Source organism: Natrix helvetica (genome assembly GCF_964273705.1).
Source record: "Natrix helvetica genome assembly, chromosome: 7".
NCBI lineage: Eukaryota > Metazoa > Chordata > Lepidosauria > Squamata > Natricidae > Natrix > Natrix helvetica.
The window spans coordinates 9,000,320-9,024,956 of NC_138558.1; the positions used below are offsets into that span (position 1 = coordinate 9,000,320).

The 24,637-nt window shown below is 51.0% G+C and overlaps 1 protein-coding gene across 1 annotated transcript in view; it reads left to right on the forward strand.

Annotated features, from left to right (window-relative positions):
- Positions 1–15,129: 15,129 nt before the first annotated feature.
- The window catches only part of FRAS1 (Fraser extracellular matrix complex subunit 1), a gene marked incomplete at its 5' end in the record, with an annotated part of 344,413 nt that continues 334,905 nt past the window's right edge, over positions 15,130–24,637 (forward strand). Inside the window, 2 exons of the mRNA XM_081960316.1 lie at positions 15,130–15,258; positions 15,499–15,618. Coding sequence (XP_081816442.1) covers positions 15,130–15,258; positions 15,499–15,618 — 249 coding nt within the window. The remainder of the gene's footprint in view (positions 15,259–15,498; positions 15,619–24,637) is intronic.

Here is a 24,637-nt window from a genome sequence, read left to right on the forward strand (position 1 = left end):
TTTGGGGGTCTCAACCGCCACCGATGAGATCAGCTCGAGGAGCTCAGGCAGGGTCGCTGATGTATGGCGGGGAGCCAGGTATACTATCAGCAAACCCATCTGCCTCCTAGGGCCCCATTTCACAACCAGGGATTCACATCCGGACGTCTGTAGCACAGTGGACTCCCTCGGCTCTAAATCCTCCCGGATGATCACTGCTACCCCACCGCCCCTTCCCCGGGCCCGGGGCTGGTGAAATGCTTGGTAACCTGGTGGGCACATTTCCACGAGGGGTAACCCTCCCTCGTGGCCCAACCAGGTTTCCGTTATTCCCGCGAGGTCCGGCTCTCCCTCCAAAATCAGATCGTGAATGAGGGGGGCCTTATTGACAACGGACCTCGCATTGCATAACAACAGCCTCAGGCCCTGGGCCTGCAGATCCTGACCACCTAGAACGCGGGGGTTGGTACAAGCGACCGGGTGTAACCAGCACCCACGGTCTCCCAACCGACTACGGGTTGTTAGTCTGTCCTCGCATCTGCCCCTCCCTACGACTGTTGGAATCACGAAGCCCTGTATGGGAATGATATCCTCTCCCCCCTCCTCCTCTCTGCTCCTTCTGCTCAAGACCTCGCCTGGTGACCTGGCTCCGTCATCGCTCCTGATCTGGCCCACCCCCCCCCCAACCCCTAAACCCCTAAAAGAATTTAAAAAACATTTCACTAAAAACCCCCTAAGTCTCCGCTTCCTCCACCTCTCGGGATTAAGAAATCCGTCATCAAGGTGGGCCCTAGAAAGGGCGGAGGGCCACACCTGCGAGAGGGGTGATTCCCGCAGTATCTACTTTCCATAGACGGTTTTACTGCATTGAGAGCTTTCTTTTCCAGGAGTAGTAACAAAATACGTACGGCGATTCTCCATCATTCAGATCATGGTTGTCCCAAAGGTGCTTTACAAATGGCAACTTGGTTTCTCCTCCCCCCCCCCCCCGCCCTTGAAAACATTTCACTTCTCACCCAAGGAAGCTTCTTCAGTTCTGACTGAATGGTGGGGAATGGAAGGATTGATATTCTTTGCATCCATCTGGTCGTTAGTTCTCTGAGAGTCCTTGAGACCACTTGGGGGCTTATCTGTGCCCTCAGGGACACCCGAATCAGAGTGCAAATGGGTGTGCAACCTTCTTGGAACCATTGAAAGGATTGTTGAAAGGAGGCAGCGTTGAGGGTTGGACTAGATGACCTCCTTGGGCCCCTCCAGCTCTAGGATTCTAGGGACAACTCTGTAGGCTGTCCTGAGTCCCAAGCTTGGTTGAGACTTGCTGGGTGATGATGTAATGAAAGGACTTCGGGCAATTCCTACTGTGGCTCTGCCTGAAGTAGGTAGATCTTCGTTATGTAGAATAGACTGGCTCAGGCCTTAAAGACCCATTGACAAAGGAGGGGGGGGTGAGTTTCTGCTTCCCTTTTTGGGGAAATATTCCGCCCTTTTAATATTTCCTAAAATATCTCATTTTCCTAGGAGAGGGGTGGGTGCTAACTTCTTACAGTAACCAAAGAAGCTTTGGTCTCTCTAAGAGCATTTTTGGATTCTTTTGAAAGTCAAGAAGTCCGATTTCTCATCCCGCTCCTTATATTTGAGAAATAGGTAGCTTAAAATAAATTTCAAAAAAAGTGAGGGACTCTCACAGTGATTTGGGTGTGTGTGTGTGTGTAAAAATGTCCGATGTGACTTACTCTGCGTGAAAGTTGCCTTGCTTTTAACTTTCCACCCCCGATGTCTCTTATTTTCACTTGTAAAATTTTGGGAGATGTAGTGAAACAATAACATCCAAGAATGCCTTCAAGGTAGCCTGAAGACACACGATTCGTAGCAATGAAGAGCTTATAATTTGTGGCATCAATTTTATTTAATGGTCTTGATTCCGTGGGAAAATAGATAGCCAATTTTGGGGAAAATAAAGACTTCTACCCTTGCCTGGAGAATAATAATATTGCAAGAACTGGCAATTTTTTGGTCTGGTAATTGGATAAAATGATGCAGAACTTCCTTTGTTTTATGAGCCACTTCTCCTGCGCACCAGCAATATAGAAACATTTCAAAATTGAACTGAAGGACAATTCAGCTTCGCTGATCACATGCCCCCAATGGGCAGAAAAATGTGTAGTGATGTACATGTAGTATAATCCTAAAAAAAAAAAAAAAGAAGATCACGTGAAGTGTTAATACCACTTTATAATGTCTTAGTAAGGCCACACTTGGAATACGGCATTCAGTTTTGGTTGCCACGATGTAGAAAAGATGTTGGGACTCTAGAAAGAGTGCAGAGAAGAGCAACAAAGAGGATTAGGGGGCTGGAGACTAAAACATGAAGAACGGTTGCAGGAACTGGGTATGTCTAGTTTAATGGAAAGAAGGACTAGGGGAGACATGACAGCAGTCTTCCAATATCTCAGGGGTTGCCACAAAGAAGAGGGAGTCAAACTATTCTCCAAGGCACCTGAGGGCAGGACAAGGAGCAATGGGTGGAAACTAATCAAGGAGAGAAGCAACTTAGAACTGAGGAGAAATTTCCTGACAGTCAGAACAATTAATCCCTACTAGAGCGGGACGCCCTTCGCACAGTCACTCATGCCCTGGTGACTTCCCGTCTTGATTACTGCAATGCTCTCTACATGGGGCTCCCCTTGAGATGCACCCGAAGGCTCCAGCTGGTTCAGAATGCAGCCGCACGGGTTATTATGGGGAGTACTAGGTACTCCCATGTAACACCTTTCCTGCGTGAGCTGCACTGGCTGCCTGTGGCTTTTCGGGTGCGTTTCAAGGTGCTGATTGTCATCTTCAAAGCGCTCCATGGCTCGGGACCTAGTTACCTGCGGGATCGCATTCTACCCCACACATCCCTGCGACCAATCCGCTCTCACAGAGAGGGACTCCTCCGGGTACCTTCCGCTAAGCAGTGCGGGCGGGCGGTGCCCAGGAATAGGGCCTTCTCTGTGATGGGCCCAACCCTCTGGAACGACCTCCCCCCCCGATATTAGAACCACCTTGGATCTCCGCTCCTTCTGCAAGAAACTCAAGACCCACCTGTTTCGACTAGCCGGCCTGGCCTAATTGTAATTGTAATTGTACTTACAGGGAACATCTATTACTAACCTTCCTGGATGGCTTTCTAAATTTTAAATTTTGGGGTTTTAACTGGTTTTAGAATTGTTTTTAATTATTTAATTAGTTTGGGTTGTATATACAGACGGTATGCGTGCGTTGTTTTGTCTGATGTTTTATGTTATGTTTTGTTGTTTTATACACGAACGGCCTGTACACCGCCCCGAGTCCCTATGGGGAGAGGGGGCGGTCTATAAATTTAATAAAACCTAAACCTAAACCTAATCAGTGAAACAGAATTTGCCTCCAGAAGTTGTGAATGCCCCAACACTGGAAGTCTTTAAGAAGATGTTGGATAGCCATTTGTCTGAGACGGTATAACGTTTCCTGCCTAGGCAGGGGGTTGGACTAGAAGACCTCCAAGGTCCCTTCCAACTCTACTATTGCATTGTGTTGTATTGTATCTGAATTGATGATGTTACCTAGTTTGGGTAATGAAATGCCTGCTACAAAATAACAGAGTTGGAGGGGACCTTGGAGGTCTTCTAGTCAAACCCCCTGCTCAAGTGGGAAACTTTATACCAGTGATGGCAAACCTTATTCTTACGGCGTGCCAAAATAATGCACATGCGTGCCCACATGACCCCCCCCCCCACATGCATGCATGACCCCTCCCCAGGCTCTGGAGGTTTTCCTGAAGCCAAGGAGGGCGAAAATGGCCTCCCCCGGCCCTCCGGAAGGGCGAAAAATCAGCTGGATGGTGCACGGATGTGCCCCGGAGCTGATGGCTGGCATACCACCAAATACGGCCATAGGTTCACCCTTCCCAGCCTTATGCCATTTCAAGCCAAGGGTTGTCCGATCCCTTCTTTAAAATATTCTCTTTAATCCATCTCAATAGAGATTGAAAAAAAAACGTAGCTGAAAAGCAGAAGAAAGAATCCAATACAGTTTGTAGACTCGAGCTCCATCCATCCCAATGGTATCTTCCAGTTCCGAAAAAGTGACCAGCTCGTGTTGTAAGATATCCCCCAATCCTCAAGATTGCTCCAGAGTCTGGAGCAACCCAGATGTACGTACTGTATAATAAACTAGGTTTGTGGGATCTAGGCCAGTTCATCTTAAAACGCTCAGTCAGCTAGGACCAAAATATTATAAGCTGCAAACTAAACCAGGATTCTAGAAAACTATAGCAGGGTTCTAGAAAAAGTGGCCGTCATGACATGACAGGAATGCCAGACTCCATTACGGCTGTAAGTCGAGGACTACCGGCAGAGGAGGAACAACAACACAGTGAATTGAGGAGTCGTACCAGCCTGTTTGTGGTTTTTTTGATGCAGCAGATGTCGAAATGTTTGTGACAAACGGGCTTGTCAGATGGGCCATTAGCTCCCCAGGTTTTTCTATCGTACTTCTAATTCAACATGTTGATTTTATGCCTTCTAACCCAATTTTATTTCTCTTCTTTCAGGTACATGTTCCTACCAAGGCTTATCGTTTGAGGTAGGTCAGATTTAATGTGATTTGCGACTTGTTGTGCTGAAATCAAATTAGCTCTGCTTTATTGTGTGGAAAGAGGTTTACCCTTGGTTCCGTTTCTGGACGTCGTGCGCTGAAATAACAGGAAGATTCTCTCCGTCCGTCCTTTTGTGAGGTTCCTTTTCGGACAATTGCTTTTGAGAAGACCTCTGAGATGGTGGGGGGTAGGCCTGGGGTAGGCACCCCTATTCCTAAATTGCAGGCCGAGTTTGGGGAAGGGGAGGACCCATGCAATTTTCCTTTCAGGATACCCTGATTTTGACACACGCACACCTTAATTTGGGTCCCGTGGCAAGGTTTATGATGCAAAGGTGATTTTGTTGCAATTTTACTTTGGTTGCATTTTACGGCAGAGCATTCAACTTAGATTGCAACCCATCAAAAGGAAGCAGTAACCCCCCCTCCTTTTGAGCAGAATGGAATCCGTGCTGAGTTAATTTTGTTTGGAATTGCATATAGGTCGTCCTTGACTTACTGTATTTTTCAGAGTATAAGACGCACCTTTTTCCCTCAAAAAAGAAGGTGAAAATCTGGGTGCGTCTTATACACCAAATACAGCATTTTTGGCCTCCTGAAACCCCTCCACCCTCTTTGCAAAAATGGCCGTGCAAAGCCTTTAGGAGGCTTCCAGAGTGCTCCTGGGGGCTGGGGAGGGTGAAAAGGAGCTAAAACCAGGCCGTTTTATGCTCGCTTCTGCCACCAGCCCCCAGGAGCACTCTACAAACCTCCTTAAGGCTATGCATGCCCCTTTTTTTTTAAACCAAAAATGGGCCCGTTTTCGCGAAAAATGGGACGTTTTGGGGAGGTCTGCAGAGTGCAAAAACATTTTTTTTTAAATTTACCTCTTCAAAATCTTGGTGCGTCTTATACTCGTAACGTAATACGGTAACGACAACGGAGTGCAAAATTTCCATTTTCTAAATGCGTTAAGGGAGGGGCGTGCCGTTTTAAGACCTTTGGCCATGGCTGTTAAGCAAATCGCTGCACTTGTTAAGGGAACGGTACGGTCCCTAAGTAAATCCGTCTTCCCCCCTTTTATTGACTACGTTTGTTGGAAGCTGGCTGGGAAGGTGACAGATAGTGGTCCCCATGACTCTGGGGCATCGCAACGGTTATGAGTACATGCCAGTCGACAAGCGTCTGGATTTTGATCGTGAGAGCACGGGGGAACAGCAACGGTCATGAGTGTGAAAACTGCCCATGAGTCACTTTCTCAGTGGCATTGTAACGTCAAACTAAGTGAATGGTTATAAGTCAACCATTATAATCAAGAAGTGGGGTGTCAAACTCAACGCCCGCCGGTTGGGTCTGGCCCGCGGGAGTGTCCCGAATACAGCGAAGGACAGGTCCACGGTGCCTCTGCCAGTGAAACGGAGCCCCAGCCCTCCTGTGCTCTGTTTTCGCTGGCAGAGGGCTGCAGGAAGCCATCGATATTTTGACCTAGGCCTCCCAAGATCACGAAGTAGACTCCTCGTCCCGATAAAACCTCTTTTATTTAGGTTGAAGGGAATTCCTCTCCAGCAAACTCCCAGCCAACAGCCTTTCGTGAGATTTCAGAACTACAGGCCTTGATCAGGCTTGGAGAGCTGCCAGGCCGATACCTTCCAAACGCCACTGTAGCAGACAATACTTGGCAAGAAGTCAGGAACAGATCTTCACCCGAATGAATTGAACTAATTGTCTCCTGCAAACTCCACTCCCCTTTCGTTCCTTTTTATTACCTATCAAAGTGGCCATTTACCTCTCACCTGTGCCTTTACTCCCAAGTTGGCCCTTCTTCCTTAGCTGTTCCCTTCTCCTGGCAGCTCTGCACATCCGCACATCAGGAAGAGGCTCCAGCTGTTCTTCTGCCTCACTGATGTCTGACTCTGAAGGCAGCTGATAACTGTCAGACGGCCCTGGCCCCCTTTCTGCCTCCGACACAGGGCCCTCATCCAAACCATCCCCAGACTCCAGGACTGGCCCATGTTCCTCCCCAACCTCCTCACTGTCTGAATCTGCTGCCAGCTCCGCTGCCCGCTGGTGGGCCACAACAGTTGCAGCCAAAATATGAGCTAGGAAGCCCGTTTTCTCTGGCAGAGTGGTTGGGCCATCACAGGCGCCTGTTGTGGTCCAACACAAGTGACACAAGTGACAGCCATGCCCCCTCACCCCCCCCCCCCCCCCGCCAAGTTCAGACACAACTCTGATGCGGCCCTCAATGAAATTGACTTTGACACCCCTGATCAAGAATATTCCTCCTCAGCATGATTCTTGAACTTCACTTTCTCTACCTAAGATGACTTTTTTTTTAAAAAATCCACCCAGGTATCATTGGGTCTGATTGTTTTTTTAACCTTATGACATCATGGAACTGTTGGGTCTGAATCCCGTCAAGTTGTGCTCTCAAAAACTTTCCCGAACTTTCGTTTAAATGTTCACTTCTCAGATAGTTGTCCTTTGGTTGTGATTGACTCACGTAAAGGTCATCCTGGAGACAAGCTGACACCCATCAGTTATTATTTCAAAGCTTTCTTTTGTAGCCCAAATTGTTCCTGAGCGTTATAAATAAGTTGTGATTTTTTTTTTGGTCAATTTGGCCCTGCTTCTAAGTACTTAAGAAAATGCATCAGGCATCCACTCTGGGGGCGGGAGGGGGGGGGGCAAAATGAAGCTGTGAATTATTATTATTTATTATTTATTCACATTTCTAAACCGCCCCCTCTCCCAAAAAGGGACTCGGGGCGGTGTACAGTCCACAATAAATCACAGATAAAATACAAATATAAATAGGGCTATAAATATATGTATGTATGTGGAGGAGGTTAAAATTAAGAGTCCTGTACAAAAGAATAAATATGAGGCTAAAAGCCCTAAAAACAATTAAAACTAAAACATTACCCTTAAAATAACCAGATGAGAATATACTACCAGGGGTTCATAGATGTAACATTTATAATCATGCCAGGCCAGCTAGTCGGAACAGGTGAGTCTTCAATTTTTGACGGAAGGAGCGGAAGTCCGAGGTGGTTCTAATGTCGGGGGGGAGGTCATTCCAGAGGGTTGGGCCCATCACAGAGAAGGCTCTACTCCTCGGCGCCGCCCGCTGACATTGCCTAGTGGACGGCACTTGGAGAAGGCCCTCTCTGTGAGAGCGGATTGGCTGCAGGGATGTATGTGGGAGGATGCGATCCCGCAAGTAACTAGTTCCTGAGCCATGGAGCGCTTCAAAGATAGTAATCAAGACCTTGAAACGCACCCGAAAAACCACAGGTAGCCAGTGCAGCTCGCGCAGGAGCGGTGTTACGTGGGAGTATCTAGACCTCCCCATGATAACCCGCGCGGCCGCATTCTGGACTAGCTGCAGTCTCCGGGCGCGTCCCAAGGGAAGCCCCATGTAGAGAGCATTACAGTAATCTAGGCGAGACGTCACCAGCGCATGAGTGACTGTGCGTAGGGCATCCCGGTCCAGTAGGGGGCGCAATTGGCGCACCAGGCGAACCTGGTGGAACGCCCCCCTTGCCACGGCTGCCACATGGTCATCCATTGACAGCCGGGCATCTAGGAGGACGCCCAAATTGCGCGCCCGTTCCACAGGGGGCAGTAGCTCGTCCCCTATGGCCAGCGATGGAGTCAGCTGGCTGAACCGAGGTGCCGGAAGCCACAGCCACTCAGTCTTGGAGGGGTTGAGTTTGAGTCTGTTGTCCCCCATCCAGACCCTGACGGCTTCCAGACACCGGGACATCACTGCGACAGCCTCGTTGGGGTGGTTTGGGGTTGAAATGTACAGCTGCGTATCATCAGCGTACAGATGGTATTCAACCCCAAAACCACGGATGATCTCGCCCAGCGGCTTCACGTATGCATTGAACAGAAGGGGCGAGAGAACCGACCCCTGCGGCACCCCACAAGAGAGTGGTCGATCTCTGCCCCCCTGTCAACACATATTGCATCCGGCCGGAGAGGTAAGAGTCGAACCACCGTAACATGGTGCCTCCGACTCCCATCCCCTCCAGCCGGCGCAAAAGGATACCATGGTCGATGGTATCAAAAGCCGCTGAGAGATCTAATAGGACCAGGATAGAGGAACAACCTCTATCTCTGGCCCTCCAGAGATCATCAACCAACGCGACCAAGGCTGTCTCAGTGCTGTGCCCGGGTCGGAAGCCGGACTGGCGTGGGTCTAGATAATCGGATTCATCGAGGTGACGCGGAAACTGCTGCGCCACTACATTCTCAACAACCTTCGCCAAAAAAGGGAGGTTGGAGACTGGACGATAATTAGCTAGCTCCATTTGGTCGAGTGAAGGCCTCTTGAGTAAGGGCCTCACCACCGCCTCTTTCAAGACGGTAGGTAAGGATCCCTCACCCAACGAGGCGTTCACCAGGCCCAGAAGCCAGCCTCGTGTCACCTCCCAGGATGCCAGTATCAGCCAGGAGGGACACGGGTCCAATGAACATGTGGTGGGTCGCAGCCTTCCACGCAACCTGTCTAAATCCTCGGGGGCAACAGAGTCAAACTCCTCCCAGAGTGGACTCACAAGACTCACTGTTGACGGCCCGTCCAGACCACTGGAGGGGGCCCATCCGCTCCGGATCTGAGCGACTTTGTTCTGCAGATATTCTCCAAACTCCTCTGCTCTACCCTGTAAGGGTACCCCCCGCGTCTCTTGCACCAAGAGGGAGCGGGTGACCCTAAACAGGGCGGCAGGGCGGTTATCCGCAGACGCAATAAGAGCGGCACAATGTCTACGTTTGGCCGCTCTCAATGCCACGAGGTAAGTCCGTAAATAGGCTCTTACCTGTGTTTGGTCAGACTCGGAGCGTGAGGACCTCCACCTGCTCTCTAGACGTCTCCTCTGGCGCTTCATCACCCTCAGCTCCTCGGTATACCAGGGAGCCCGGGTGGGTCGCTGCCGTAGGAGAGGTCTCAAAGGCGCAACCCGGTCCAAGGCCCCAGCCGTCGCCCTATTCCAGGCGGCCACTAGGTCCTCCGACCGAGCGCGGGTCAGGGCTACAGGTAGCGGCCCAAGCTCCGACTGGAACCTAACTGGTTCCATCAGATGCTTGGGGCGGTACCAGCTTGGACAAACTGGTTCCGCCTCCTCGCGGTGGGGGGTAGCGCCAGGGAAGTCTAGCCGGAGACAGGAGTGATCTGACCATGACAGGGGAGTAATGTCTAAGTCCCCTATTCCCAGATCACTCGTCCACTGCTCAGATACAAAAACAAGGTCCAGTGTGTGGCCACCTTCATGTGTGGGGCCCTGAATTAGTTGGGTCAGGCCCATGGCTGTCATGGAAGCCATGAACTCCCGAGCCACCTCGGATGCTGCTCCCGTCGACGGCAGGTTGAAATCCCCCATAACCAAAAGTTTGGGGATCTCCACCGCCATCTCCGAGATCAGCTCGAGGAGCTCGGGCAGGGCTGCTGACGTATAGCGAGGAGCCAAGTATACAATCAGCAGACCCCACTGCCTCCCTGGGCCCCATTTCACACCAAGTGACTCACACCCGGGTATCTGAAGTACTTGAAGAATGAGTAAAGGCACATTTGAAAAATTCTGCACCCTGGAGATAATAAGAAGGAGTGGATTAAATGCCAGCTGAGTTCTTATTGTTAGTGAAAATTTAGAGTATTTGGGTCACCTTTCCAGGCGTTCTGTGCTGGGGAAATAGGAGATGGATTTAATCCAGCTTCTGCAGATTAGAATTCCAAATTCATCTGTGTGTGTGTGTGAGAGAGAGAGAGAGAAAGAGAGAAAAAGAGAGAAAGAAAGAGAGAGAATAAGTTAGAGAGAGAGAATGAGAGAGAGAGTATGAGAGTGAGACATAAAGAGAGAAAGAAAGTGGGAGTGAGAAAGAGAGAAAGAGAAAGTGAGAGAAAGAGAGAGAATAAGTGAGAGAGAAAGTGAGAGAGAATGTTAGAGAGAGAGAAAGAGAGTGAGACATAAAGAGAAAGAAAGTGACTGAGAAAGAGAAAGAGAGAGAGAAAGAGAGAGAGAGAGCGCATGAGAGTGAGACATAAAGAGAAAGAGTGAGTGAGAGAAAAAGTTAGAGAGAGAGAATGAGAGAGCATGAGAGTGAGACATAAAGAGAAAGTGAGAGAGAGAAAGAGAGTGAGAGAGAAAGAGAAAGTAAGAGAAAGAGAGAGAATAAGTGAGAGAGAAAGTGAGAGAGAATGATAGAGAGAAAGAGAGAGTGAGACATAAAGAGAGAAAGAAAGTGAGAGTGAGAAAGAAAGAAAAGAGAGAGAGAGCATGAGAGTGAGACATAAAGAGAAAGAAAGAGAGTGAGGGAAAGAGAGCAAGTGAGAGTGAGAGAGAGAGAGTGAGAGAGAAAAGGAGAGTAAGAGAGAAAGAGCGAGCGTGAGAGTGAAACATAAAGAAAGAGGGAGAGAGAAAGAGAGAGAGCACAGTTTTTTAACAATGCGTGATAGTCATAGTTTTTCCTCTTATCATTGTTTGATTTTTAAAAAGTTGTTTTATTGTCATCCCAAGCTAAGTGTTAGCAGTCCTTCAAGATCCCTGGAAGAATGGGATCTATAAAAAGGGTCGATGACAATTTGTTCACTGCGGCCAACTTGTCACGGCCAACTTGCAGTGGGGCAACTCGACAACTTACCGCAAGACTATTCCATGCCGCATTCATTCATCGTTTCATTCGGCTGTTTTTATAATTGGCGGTCGTGTTTTCATCAACATTTTTTGTAACTCTTGGATTTCTGAATTGACTTTCTTTAAAAAAAAAATGATTGGCCACAGTTCCTTCAAAATTAATTTAACTTTTTGGAGATAATAAGCCACCTGGGAAAGCCAAGAGAAATCATCAAAACCATTAAAAGGCGAAAGTTAGAATATTTTGGATGTGCGATGCGACACCTGGAAAAATACAGCATCCTTCACTTAATCCTCCAGGGGAAGGTTGATGGCAAATGAGGTCCAGGTAGAAGAAGAACCTCATGGCTTCCAAATCTAAGGGACGGGTTGGGACAAAACTCAACAGAACTTTTTTCGTTGCGGCTGTTGATAAAAAATGGGATCGCCAACATGATCGCCAACGTTCAATGACAGATATGGCATAAGAAGATTTGTTGAATTGTCCAAGGTTGAATTGGCCACAGGTTGCCCATAATACATTCTCCTGTTCCACCATAGAAAGGAAGGAAGAGAATTCTGGGCAATGACCTCACTGGCTTTGCGCTTGTTGGAAGAAATGGTTTACTCCTAAACGGAATGAAAAATGTGTGAATCGAGAAAAACTGGGCCATTACTAGCTATGTCTTAATTTAAAGTTGGGCTGCTCGATGGAGAAATAGGTTTTCCTCCCTTCTCAAAGATTTGATGTCTATTCAACCTTTTTCTCTATAACTGACGGGGTAGTTCTTGATTTACAAGTATAATTAAACCCAGAATTATGCTCCTAAGTTGTGATGATTGTTAAGCAGGTCCTGATTTTGAGGACTTTTTATAGATGTTAAGTCAATCGTCACAGTCATTAAGCAAACCAACTGATGGTTATTAAGTGAACACTATGGTTGTTAAGCAGTGGTGGGATTCAATTTTCTTTTACTACCGGTTCTGTGGGCATGTCTTGGGGGGCGTGGCTTGGGAGCGTGACAGGGGAAGGATACTGCAAAATCCCCATTCCCTCCCGATCAGCTGGGACTCGGGAGGCAGAGGGCGGGGCCAGTCAGAGGCGGTATTTACCGGTTCTCCGAACTGCAAAAAATTTCTGCTACCGGTTCTCCAGAAGTGATCAGAACCCCTGAATGCCACCTCTGTTGTTAAGTGAAGCCATTGTTCACAATAGTGATTTTTTGGTCAGAAACTGGAAATAACCCAGAGAGGTGGAGGAAGCGGGGGATTAGGTTTTTTTTAGCAAAATGTTTTTTAAAGGTTTTAAGGGGTTCCAGGGAGCGGGGGAGGGTTTTTCAGCCTTGGGGTATGGATACAGCCAGGTCAACAGGTGGGGTCAGGATGGAGGGGAGCGGAGTGGGGGAGGTGGGAGGAAACAGCATTCCTACAAGGGGAATTCCAATAGCGACGGTCGTAGGGAGGGGCGGGCGCGAGGACACTAGAAGAACATATAGTCGGTTGGGAGACCGGGACCGCTGGACACGCCCGGTCGCTTGTACCAACCCCCGCAGTCTAGGTGGACAGGATCGGCAGAGCCTGGGCCTTAGGCTGATGTTATGTAATGCGAGGTCCGTGGTTAACAAGGCCCCCCTCATCAGTGACTTGATCACAGAGGGGGAGCCGGACCTTGCAGGAATAACGGAAACCTGGTTGGGCCCGGAGGGGGGGTTGCCCCTCGGGGAAATGTGCCCTCCAGGTTACCGTGTATTCCACCAGCCACGGGCCCAAGGTAGGGGCGGTGGGGTAGCGATAATCATCTGGGAAGATTTGGCACCGAGAGAATTCACTGTGTCGCAGATATCTGGGTGTGAGTCTCTAGGCGTGAAATGGGGCCCAGGGAGACAGTTGGGCCTGTTGATAGTATACCTGGCTCCCCGCCATACATCAACGGCCCTGCCCGGACTCCTCGAGCGGATCGCAGTGATGGCGGTTGAAACACCCAAGCTATTAGTGATGGGGGATTTCAATCTGCCGTCGACGGGAGAGGCATCCGAGGTAGCCCGGGAATTCATGGCTTCCATGACAGCCATGGATCTGACTCAAGTAGTTCGGGACCCCACACACGAGAGAGGCCACACACTGGATCTTGTGTTTGTCTCCGACCAGTGGACGAGTGATCTGGGAAGAGGGAATTTAGTCATCACGCCTCTGTCATGGTCAGATCACTCACTTCTCCAGCTGGACTTCCCTGGCGCTACTCCCCGCCGCGGGGAGGCGGAACCAGATTGTCCCAGATGGTTCCGCCCCAGGCGTCTAATGGAACCAGATAGGTTCCAGGCGGAGCTTGGGCCACCTCCTGCAGACCTGTCCCGCTCCCGGGCAGAGGACCTGGTAGCTGCGTGGAACAATGCGGCCGCCGGTGCCTTGGACCGGGTTGCGCCTTTGCGGCCTCTCCGATGGCAACGATCGACCCGGGCCCCCTGGTTTAACGGGGAGCTAAGGGCGATGAAACGCCACAGGAGATGCCTAGAGAGCAAGTGGAGATCCTCCCGCTCCGAATCTGACCGAACACAGGTAAGAGCCTACTTAAGGACCTACATTGTGGCAATAAGAGTGGCCAAACGTCAGTATTGTGCCACCCTTATAGCGTCCGCAGAGAACCGCCCTGCCGCCCTGTTTCGGGTGACCCGCTCCCTTCTGTCACAGGGGCAGCGGGATCCCCCATTGCAGGGCAGAGCAGAGGAATTTGGGGAATACCTGCAGGATAAAATTGATCAGATCCGGAGGGGATGGACCCACTCCAGTGCCCCAGGGGGGGCGTCCGAGGCTAGTCTTGAGAGACCACGCTGGGAGGAGTTTGACCCTGTTGTCACCGAAGATTTGGACAGGTTGCGCGGGCGACTGCGAGCCACCACATGTTTATTGGACCCGTGTCCCTCCTGGTTGGTACTGGCTTCCTGGGAGGGCTCACGAGGCTGGCTACTGGGACTGGTGAACGCTTCGCTGGGTGAGGGCCTTTTACCAGCCGCCTTGAAAGAGGCGGTGGTGAGACCCCTGCTCAAGAAGCCTTCTCTGGACCCAAAGGAGCTAGCAAATTATCGTCCTGTCTCCAACCTTCCTTTTTTAGCGAAGGTTGTTGAGAGTGTGGTAGCTCAGCAGTTCCCGTGTCACCTGGAGGAAGCTGATTATCTAGACCTGCGCCAGTCCGGCTGTTATATCCAAGCAGATGACTTCAGGGAATTCCCCCTGACTGCCGGCATCTGCGCTAGCAACAGCCAGGTCGCGTCTGATTGGCTAAGACGCGACCTGGCTGAAAGCGGGGAAACTCCGGTCTATGGATTGGCTGGTTCGTCTGACAGCTTCTCATAAATAGCTGTCAGACGAGCCCAGCGTGCTTCTCTCCTGTAAATACGTTGACTGTGTTGTGTTCAATAAAAAGCTGTTAATTCGCCTCACGTCTCCGCTCGCCTTTTGTGCCAATCTAACACTGGCGACGAAGGTGGGATCTAGCTGCTGCTGACCCACCGAACGTTTCTACCTCGGCACAATTGTCCTGGCGACCATTCTCTTCGTTCCTGCCTTACTGTTGAACTCTGAGGAGACCATGTCGGCGATGCCAACGTTCGTCCCCTTCGGCTGCGACGGCGAGACCTGGGAAGCGTTCCTGGAGCACTTCGAGTGCTACCTGATCGCCAACGGCAGACGCGATGTGCTGGACGATGAAAAATGCAGTTTTTTTCTGAGCTGTTGCGGCACGCCGATGTTCAGCGCCGCTCGCTCACTAGCAGCTCCTCAGCCGGTCCACTCACTGGACTGGGCCATCTTAACGGAGCGTCTACAGCGCCACTATGCCCCGACCCCATCCTGGGTGGCGAGGCATTACGCCTTCAGACGCTGTGTGCAGAAGCCGGAGGAATCTGTGAGCCAGTTCCTCCAGTCGCTTCGCACAGCGGCGATGAGGTGCGAGTTCGCCGATCTGGACCGCAACCTCACAGAGCAGTTTGTCAGCGGCGTCAAAGACTTACGCCTGTGCCGGCAGCTTCTGTCCCAAGCGGACATCACACTCACCGGGGCCATTGAACAGGCAAGGGCGGCTGAACTCTCCGACGAGTCAATGGCGGAGATGTTCAACCTGCCGCCTCCGCCCGGCCGCACTTGCCTGGTGGACGAGCTGGTCCCTCTGCCGATTGACTACCCGGAGGAAGGAGCGGTGGCCCGTATAGGCCAGTCATCACGAAGACGCGCCCCTCAGCGAGCCCGAGAAACCGCGACCGCTTGCCTGGGCTGCGGAGGCAACCACGATCGCTCTGGTTGCCCCTTTAAGGCTGCGGTGTGCCGCCGCTGCCTTAAAAAAGGACATCTGGCCCAGGTCTGCAGAGCGCAGTTTCCCTTGCCTCAGTGCCCTGATGACTCCTTGACTGCAGCCGCCGCCAAGCCGCGACCTGTGAGCTGCTCCGGACGACAGCAGCAGCAGCAGCAGCAACAGCCTTCGCGCGGAGGCTGCTACGCCGTGGACGCTGACCAGCATGCCAGCCCTGCGGAGTTGGCCTTCCACACTGGTGCAGGTGCGGAGTGCATCAAGGCGTCGCTCCTCATTGAAGGCTTCCCCTGCACCTTGGAGGTGGACTCGGGGTCATCCCGATCACTCCTGTCATGGGCAGAGTTCTCTCGCCTCTGCCCAGGCATCTCCAAGACCCAACTCTCCTCCCCAGACGCAACCCTCTGGGACTACCAGGGGACTCTGATTCCTACCCTGGGTTGTCACCTGGTGCGGGTGGAGTATGGGGACTTTTCGGGGTGCCTTCCCCTTTTGATTGTGGAAAAGCCTTTGCCAGCCCTCCTGGGCCTAGACTGGCACTAGGTTTGTCAGTGCACGGGGTAAGGCAAGTAGTGGCCACGCCTCCTGACGTGGCCGACGTGCTTACAAGGTTCTCCGACGTGTTTGATGGGCAGCTGGGGGCATATAAAGGGACTCCCATTTCCCTCAACCTAGATCCCCAGGTTGCCCCCATTAGGCTGAAGGCCCGTAGGGTGCCTTTCGCCTTGAGGGCCAAGGTTGATGCGGAGCTGGACAAGCTCGTCGCGCAGAGAGTCTTGGAGCCTGTGGATTACTCCAAGTGGGAGACCCCCTTGGTCATCCCAGTTAAGGCGGATGGGTCTATTCGCCTCTGCGCGGACTTTAAATCCACCATTAACCTTGCCCTCCAGGTGAACCCCTATCCAGTTCCGGTAGTGCAGCACTTACTCCACTCTTTAGGACAAGGCTGCATCTTTGCGAAACTGGATATGGCGCAGGCCTACCAGCAGCTCCCGGTGGATGACGAGGCGGCGGCCGCGCAGACCATCGTCACCCACCGTGGAGCTTTCCGTTGCCGCCGCTTGCAATTCGGCGTTTCCGTGGCCCCGGGGATCTTCCAGAGCCTTATGGAGCGGTTGCTCCATGGGCTCCCTGGCATGGTTCCGTATTTCGATGACGTCCTGATCGCCGCCAGCAGCCGATCGGGCCTCATCGAAATACTAGAGAAGGTCCTCGAATGTTTCAGGGGCGCGGGCTTAAAATTGAAACGCAGCAAATGCTCGTTTGCTGTGCCGCGGGTGGATTTCCTGGGCTTCACCATTGATGCCCAGGGAATTCACCCCACCCCTTCCAAGGTAGCAGCCATCAGGAACGCCCCCACGCCTGCCTCCAAGACGGAGCTGCAGGCGTTCCTTGGCTTGCTAAATTTTTACGCGCCATTTTTGCCGCAAAAGGCGTCACTAGCCGAGCCGCTACATCGGTTCCTCGACCGATCGGCAGCCTGGCGCTGGGGCAGCCGCGAAGCACATGCGTTCGCGGCTGTCAAAGACTTGCTGACGTCAGAGGCAGTCCTCGTCCAATATTCGGACAAGCTGCCTTTAACTCTTGCTTGTGACGCCTCCCCCGTGGGTTTGGGGGCCGTCCTGAGCCATGTGCTGCCCAAAGGCTCGGAGGCCCCCATTGCCTTTTATTCCCGGACACTGACTTCTGCGGAACGCAACTACAGCCAGATTGACAAGGAGGCCCTGGCTGCAGTGTTAGGGATTAAGAGGTTTCACGATTACCTCTATGGGCGGCATTTTACTTTGTTCACCGACCATAAGCCACTCCTTGGGCTTTTGGCCGGTAACAAGCCGACCCCTCCCATCCTGTCACCTCGTATGACTAGGTGGACAGAGTTCCTAGCTGCTTACAGCTACACTCTGCTCTACCGTCCGGGCAAGTACATAGGGCACGCCGCTGCCCTAAGCCGCTGCCCCCTTCCTGTTTCTGACCCTCCGACCGTGCCCTGCCTGTCGGTTTTGGCCATAGCGGATTTGGCTCTGCCCCTCTCCTCCGGAGATGTGGCCGCAAAATCTAGGGCTGACCCTGACCTGTCCCAGGTCATGCTTTGGGTCCAGAGGGGCTGGCCTGAAGGACCAGTGCCTGAGCACCTTCGTCCCTTCAAGGCCAGGCAGCTGGAGCTGTCACTCCACAGTGGGTGCCTCCTGTGGGGTGACAGGGTGGTCATCCCACCCAGCCTGCGCCACCAGGTGCTGTCTCGCCTTCATGAGGGCCACCCAGGCATAGTGCGCATGAAAGGCCTGGCGCGCAGCTATGTGTGGTGGCCCCGTATGGACGACGAGATAGCCGCTTGGGTGGCCGGCTGCACCCCCTGCCAACTTTCCCGACCGGCGCCACCGGGAATGGGAACTGCCCCGTGGGCCTTGGTCCCGCCTACACATTGATTTTGCGGGCCCCTTCAGAGGCCAGGTCTTCATGATAGTGGTGGACGCTTATTCGCGCTGGGTGGAGCTCATTCTCATGAGATCCACCACAGCCGAGGCCACGATCAGAGAACTGACTAGGCTCTTTGCCACCCATGGCTTGCCGGACGTCATTGTCTCTGACAACGGGCCTCAATTTGCGTCCACCGCTTTTCAGTTGTTCCTGGCCTCTCAGGGCATCCGCCATGCCCCGGTCGCCCCATACCATCCAGCTAGTAATGGCCGGGCGGAACGGGCGGTCCGCTCGGCCAAGGAGGCGTTGGGCAGGATGGATGGGGCAGACTGGCAATCAAGGGTGGCTGCTTACCTTTTGGTACAGCATGCCACTCCTTGCCCCCTGTCCGGGAAGTCTCCTGCCGAGCTGCTGATGGGCCGGCGCCTGCGGACCACTTTGGATAGGTTGCACCCGCTCTATTCGAAGAAACAGCCCTGGCAACCTGGGGCCCCCTTCCCGTACATTCACAGTGGGAGATTTCGTGTGGGCTCAGGCCTTCTCAGGGGCTGTTAGGTGGGTGCCTGCCACCGTCACCTCCATAACCGGCCCCTGTTCTTACAGGGTCCAGCTACTTGATGGGACCGAATGGCGGCGCCACCTGGATCAATTGAGGCGCCGCCTACCATTCAACTGCGACAACAACCCTGCAGGGTCGGCCAGCGTCGTCGCTCCAACTGAGCCCACCGGCGCATCGCTTCCTGGTGCCCTTCCACCAGTCCCAGTTGACCCAGTCCAGCTGCCCTGGACCGTTCCGGTCTCGGACGCCGCCTCCCGGCCATCCATGGTTGGGGGTGTTCTGCCCATTTGGCGAACTCCTCCCGGTTTCCCGTTGGCCTTCCCCGAGTCAGGCCAGGCCTACCCTGTTGTTCCTTGCTCAAGCCCGCCTTCGGCCGCGCCCCCTCGGCCCTGCCTACCTGACTCTTGCAGTCCGCCTCCCAAGGTAGGCCCACAAGATGGCGCCCGGAGCTCCACTCCCTTGCGGGAGGAGCTTCCACGGGCACCTCCTTCTCCTCCGGCGTCTTCTGTAGAACTGAGACGTTCTGGGCGGGTCCGGCGCCGCCCAGCCTATTTGCGTGAGTACGTATGTGCGTCGTCCGCACATGCGCACTCACTGGGGGGGAAGGAGTGTTATATCCAAGCAGATGACGTCAGGGAATTCCCCCTGACTGCCGGCATCTGCGCTAGCAACAGCCAGGTCGTGTCTGATCGGCTAAGACGCGACCTGGCTGAAAGCGGGGAAACTCCGGTCTGTGGATTGGCTGGTTCGTCTGACAGCTTCTCATAAATAGCTGTCAGACGAGCCCAGCGTGCTTCTCTCCTGTAAATACGTTGACTGTGTTTTGTTCAATAAAAAGCTGTTAATTCGCCTCACGTCTCCGCTCGCCTTTTGTGCCAATCTAACACCGGCTTCCGACCCGGTCACAGCAAGGAGACGGCCTTGGTCGCGTTGGTGGATGATCTCTGGAGGGCAAAGGATGGGGGTTGTTCCTCCATCCTTATCCTATTAGACCTCTCGGCGGCTTTCGATACCATCGACCATGGTATCCTATTGCGCCGTCTGGAGGGGTTGGGGGTCGGAGGCACCGTGTTACGGTGGTTCCGCTCCTACCTCTCTGGCTGGACGCAATGTGTGTTGGCAGGGGAGCAGAGGTCGACCCCGAGGCCCCTTACTTGCGGGGTCCCACAGGGGTCGATCCTCTCGCCTCTCCTGTTCAACACATATATGAAGCCGCTGGGCGAGATCATCCGTGGTTTCGGGGTGGGATACCATCTGTACGCTGATGACACTCAGGTGTATATTTCCACCCCAAACCACCCCAACGAAGCCGTCAAAGTGATGTCCCGGTGTCTGGAAGCCGTACGGGTCTGGATGGGTGACAACAGGCTCAAGCTCAACCCCTCCAAGACAGAGTGGCTGTGGCTCCCGGCTTCCCGGTTCAACCAGCACATTCCATCGCTGGCCATCGGGGATGAGCAATTAGCCCCGGTGGAACGGGCGCGCAATTTGGGCATCCTCCTTGATGCCCGGCTGGCTATGGAAGATCATGTGGCAGCCGTGGCGAGGGGGGCGTTCCACCAGGTTCGCCTGGTGCACCAATTGCGACCCCTTTTGGACCGGGAGGCCTTGCGCACAGTCACTCACGCGCTGGTGACGTCTCGCCTGGACTACTGTAATGCTCTCTACATGGGGCTCCCCTTGAGGTGCACCCGGAGACTGCAGTTGGTCCAGAATGCGGCCGTGCGGGTAATTATGGGGAGATCGAGGTTCTCCCATATAACACCTCTCCTGCGCGAGCTGCACTGGCTTCCTGTGGCCTACCGGGTGCGCTTCAAGGTATTAGTCACCATCTTCAAAGCGCTCCATGGCACAGGGCCTAGTTATCTGCGGGATAGTGTCCTGCCCCATACATCCCTGTGACCCATTCGCTCACACAGAGAGGGACTCCTCCGGGTGCCGTCCTCCAGAGAGTGTCAGAGGGCTGTGCCCAGGAGTAGGGCGTTCTCTGTGGTGGGCCCTACCCTTTGGAATGACCTCCCCCCAGACATTAGGACAACAACCGACCTCCGCTCCTTCCGTATGAAACTGAAGACCTACCTGTTTTGACTAGCCGGCCTGGCATAACTCTACAGCTTCTCCACCCCTTGGTCATTTTTTAACTGTCAATTTTAAATTTTTAAATTTTAATGTTATTGGGGTTTTAACTTTTTCTAAGCACTGTAATTTATTTATTTATTTTTACCTCCTCTATATGATACTGTTTTGATTGTCGCTTTTGTACGTCGCCCCGAGTCCCTGTGGGGAGAGGGGGCGACTAACAAGTTCAAATAGATAGATAGATAGATAGATAGATAGATAGATAGATAGATAGATAGATGATAGATAGATAGATAGATAGATAGATAGATAGATAGATGATAGATGATAGATAGATAGATAGATAGATAGATAGATAGATAGATAGATAGATAAATAAATAAATAATAACAAATAAATAACAAATAAATAACAAATAAATAAATAAATAAATAATAAATAAATAAACTTTTCCCCTGTTGACTGCTTTTTCTTCTATCTATCTCTATCTGTTATGTATTGTAAATAGTGTATAGTTGTCAGTTGAAGTCCTCATTCTGGTTCCCTGTTGGAGCGGGAAAATACTCTCTCCTGATTGGTTGTTTGGCTGATCAGTTCCCTATAAAAGGAGCTATGTCAGCCAGGGATATATATATACTCTCTCCTGCCCTCCTTCCCTCTCTCTCTCTCCCTCTCTCATCTATCTATCTATCTATCTATCTATCTATCTATCTATCTATCTATCTATCTATCTATCATCTATCTATCATCTATCTATCTATCTATCATGTATCATCTATCTATCTATCTATCTATCTATCTATCTATCTATCTATCTATCTATCTATCTATCATCTATCTATCTCTATTACCTTTCTCTCTCTCCTACCCTCCTTCCCTCTCTCTCTCGTCTGTCTGTCTGTCTGTCTGTCTGTCTGTCTGTCTGTCTGTCTGTCTGTCTATCTATCTCTATCTATCTATCTATCTATCTATCTATCTATCTATCTATCTATCTATCATCTATCTATCTATCATCTATCTATCTCTGTTACCTCTCTCTCTCCTGCCCTCCTCCCCCCCCCTCTCTCCTATCTATCTATTTATCTATCTATCGGGAAGGAGAATTTATTTCTTTATTTCTTTTCTTTTAGCACTCAGCCAGGTTGGAACTTACATCTTAAACGTTAAATTTAACTGACTGCTCTTTCCTCCTTTTTTGTACACAATTTTTTATCGTTGCTGTTAAGGTTGAATGCATGTTTTGGTTTTGTTTCAGTTTGTTTGTTTTACAGTTCTGTATTTTATTCTTCATATTTTTTTTTAAAGAAAAGAAACTGGAGATAAACTTTGGCTTTTGGCAAAAAAAATGCCATAAATCAGGGTTATGTGATTGCAGGATGCTGCAAACAGCCGTTAATGTTGTATTGATCACAGAAGAAAAATAAATGCATACTTTATCCTTTGCAGCGCCTGGGGAAAACCAAGTTTAGTCTCAACAGTGCTGCAGAAGAGTTTGATAAATATAAGTTAGAATTTTTCTTTTTACATCAACATGGCCCCCTCGATACCTATGGCTACCTCCTGCTAGTTGGCGAACCTTTTCGGCATCAAGTGCCAAAACAGGACTGCGCACGTGCTGGGTGACACACACACCAAAAAACAGAAGAGCAGTTCCCCAGCACCCATGTGCATGCTGGGAAGCTGAGCTTCCGGTTTCCAGCATTCACATGCTCGTAGGTCACGAGCTCTTCTAGTTTCTCTTGTGCGTGCAAACCGAAAGCTCAGTTTCCCGGCACGAAAATGCGTGCTAGGGAGCTACTCTTCCGGCATTCCCGCGTATGCGAAAACCAGCTAGCCAGAACCCAGAAGAGCAACGGGGAATGGCTGCCCTACCCGGAAAGATGGCTTTGCATGCCACTTCCGGCACGTATGTCATAGGTTCGCCATCACGGCTATAAGTAGTCCCCAATTTATGACCGCAACAGACTCCAAAATTTCTGTTGCTAAGTGAGACATTTGTTAACCGTTGTTTTGCTCCATTTTACGACCTTTCTCGGCAGGTTGTTAAGTGGATCACTGCAGTTATTGAGTCAGCAACCCGTTTGTTAAGCGAATCTGGCTTCCCCATTGACTTTGCTTGTCGGCAGGTCGCAAAAGGGGATCTCGCCTGTCCCTGGGACACTAGAACCGTCATAAATGTGAGTCGGTTGCTAAGCGTCTGTATTTTGATCACATAAGCACGGGATGCTATAATGGTGATCATTCTAAAAAAGAGTCCTAAGTCACTTTTCCCAGTGCCGCTGTAAGTTGGAACAGTCACTAAATGAACGGCTGTGAGTCAAGGATTTCCTGTACTGGGTTCTAAAACAGTTCTGGGATTACCCTTCTTCTCTAGAGGCGCAAATTGTCTTTCTCCTCCCAACTTTGACACGGCGGGGCCCTTTCACTCTGCCCTGTGGGAAGGGAGAGGAAATTGATTTACAGCGTGTTGCCTTGGCCGGATGCCTTGGTGGAGCGCTGGGGCGGATTCCATGCATTTGTTTCTATTAAAAATAGATTGCGGAGCATCATAGTGCTTTAAAGGCTACTGAGAGATCGGCCTACGCTCCATCAAGTCTAATAAATTGTATGGCAGATAATGTTCTCCTCCCCATTTTGGCTCGGGAGCACGGCAATATCGCAGGGCTCAACGTGGGCCAAAATGAAATGTCAGGATGTCACCACTGAAGCCTGCTGAAGTGTGGCTGATCATTCCTGATCCCCTTCTCCAGTTTATTAAGTTTGGGTGAACAACAAAGAAAAACACTTCCACAGGGGATATTCAGTCCCTGTGATTGATTGCCCAGCTCTCTGCTTTAGTGATAGAGTACTAATGGCTCCAAGGATGACACTGGACTTGAAGGAATAGATGGGAGGTAGATGGTTTACCCATAATTATCTGCCCAAACGGATCATAGATCTTAAAAGTCTGAAGAAGATTGTTCAATCAACCCCACCTCTCTCTGTGAGAACCTTTAGAATAGAACAGAATAGAATTCTTTCCTGGCCAAGTGTGATTGGACACACAAGGAATTTGTCTTTGGTGCATAAGCTCTCAGTGTACATAAAAAGACAAGATACATTCATCAAGAATCATAAGGTACAACACTTAATGATAGTCATAGGGTACAAATAAGCAATCAGGAAACAATATCAATATAAATAGTAAAAGATACAAGCGACACGTTGCAATCATAAGTCGGAGGAGATGGGTGATAGGAACGATGAGAAGACTAATAGTAATAGTAATGCAGCCTTACTAGTGAATAGTTTGACAGTGTTGAAGGAATTATATATAATTATATAATTTAATACAGGTAATCCTCAACTTATAACTACAATTGAGCTCAGCATTTCTGTTGCTAAGAGAGACAGTTGTTCAGCGAATTTGGCCCCATTTAAAAACCATTCTTGCCACTGTTGTTAAGGGAATCACTGCAGTTACTAAATTACTGACACAGTTAAGTGTTCTGACTGAGGCTTCCCAAGAGCATGAAGCAAACTCCTTGTCCTGACAAAAACCCCTTTTGTTACTTTCCTGTGAATTCTGCTCATTCACATCCAGCAAAGTCTTTCAAGGGAGGATTTACAGTCACAGACCTTATCTGGCTTGGAGAGCTGGCAGGCCGATCTCTGCAAAACGTGGCCAGGAGTCTCGGGAGAGTCACGGACCAATGAAGCGAACTAATTGTCTCCTGCAAACTCCACTCCCCTTTTGCTTCTCTTTCATTTCCTCTGGGAGGGGCCATTCATTGTCCACCTGTGGCCTTACTCCCAAGTCGATCCATGTTCCTTAGTTGTTCCCTTTGTCTGGCAACTCTGTGCATGCGCACACTGGGAACAGGCTCCAGCTGTTTGTCTGCCTCACTGATGTCTGACTCTGAAGGTAGCTGATAACTGGCATACGGCTCTGACTCCCCTCCCTCTGCCTCCGACACAGAGCCCTCCTCAAAGCCTTCCCCAGACTCCAGGACTGGCCCATATTCCTCCCCAACCTCCTCACTGTCCGAATCTGCTGCCAGCTCTGCTGGCGGGCTCCAGCATTAACTGAATCTGGCTTCCCGTTGACTT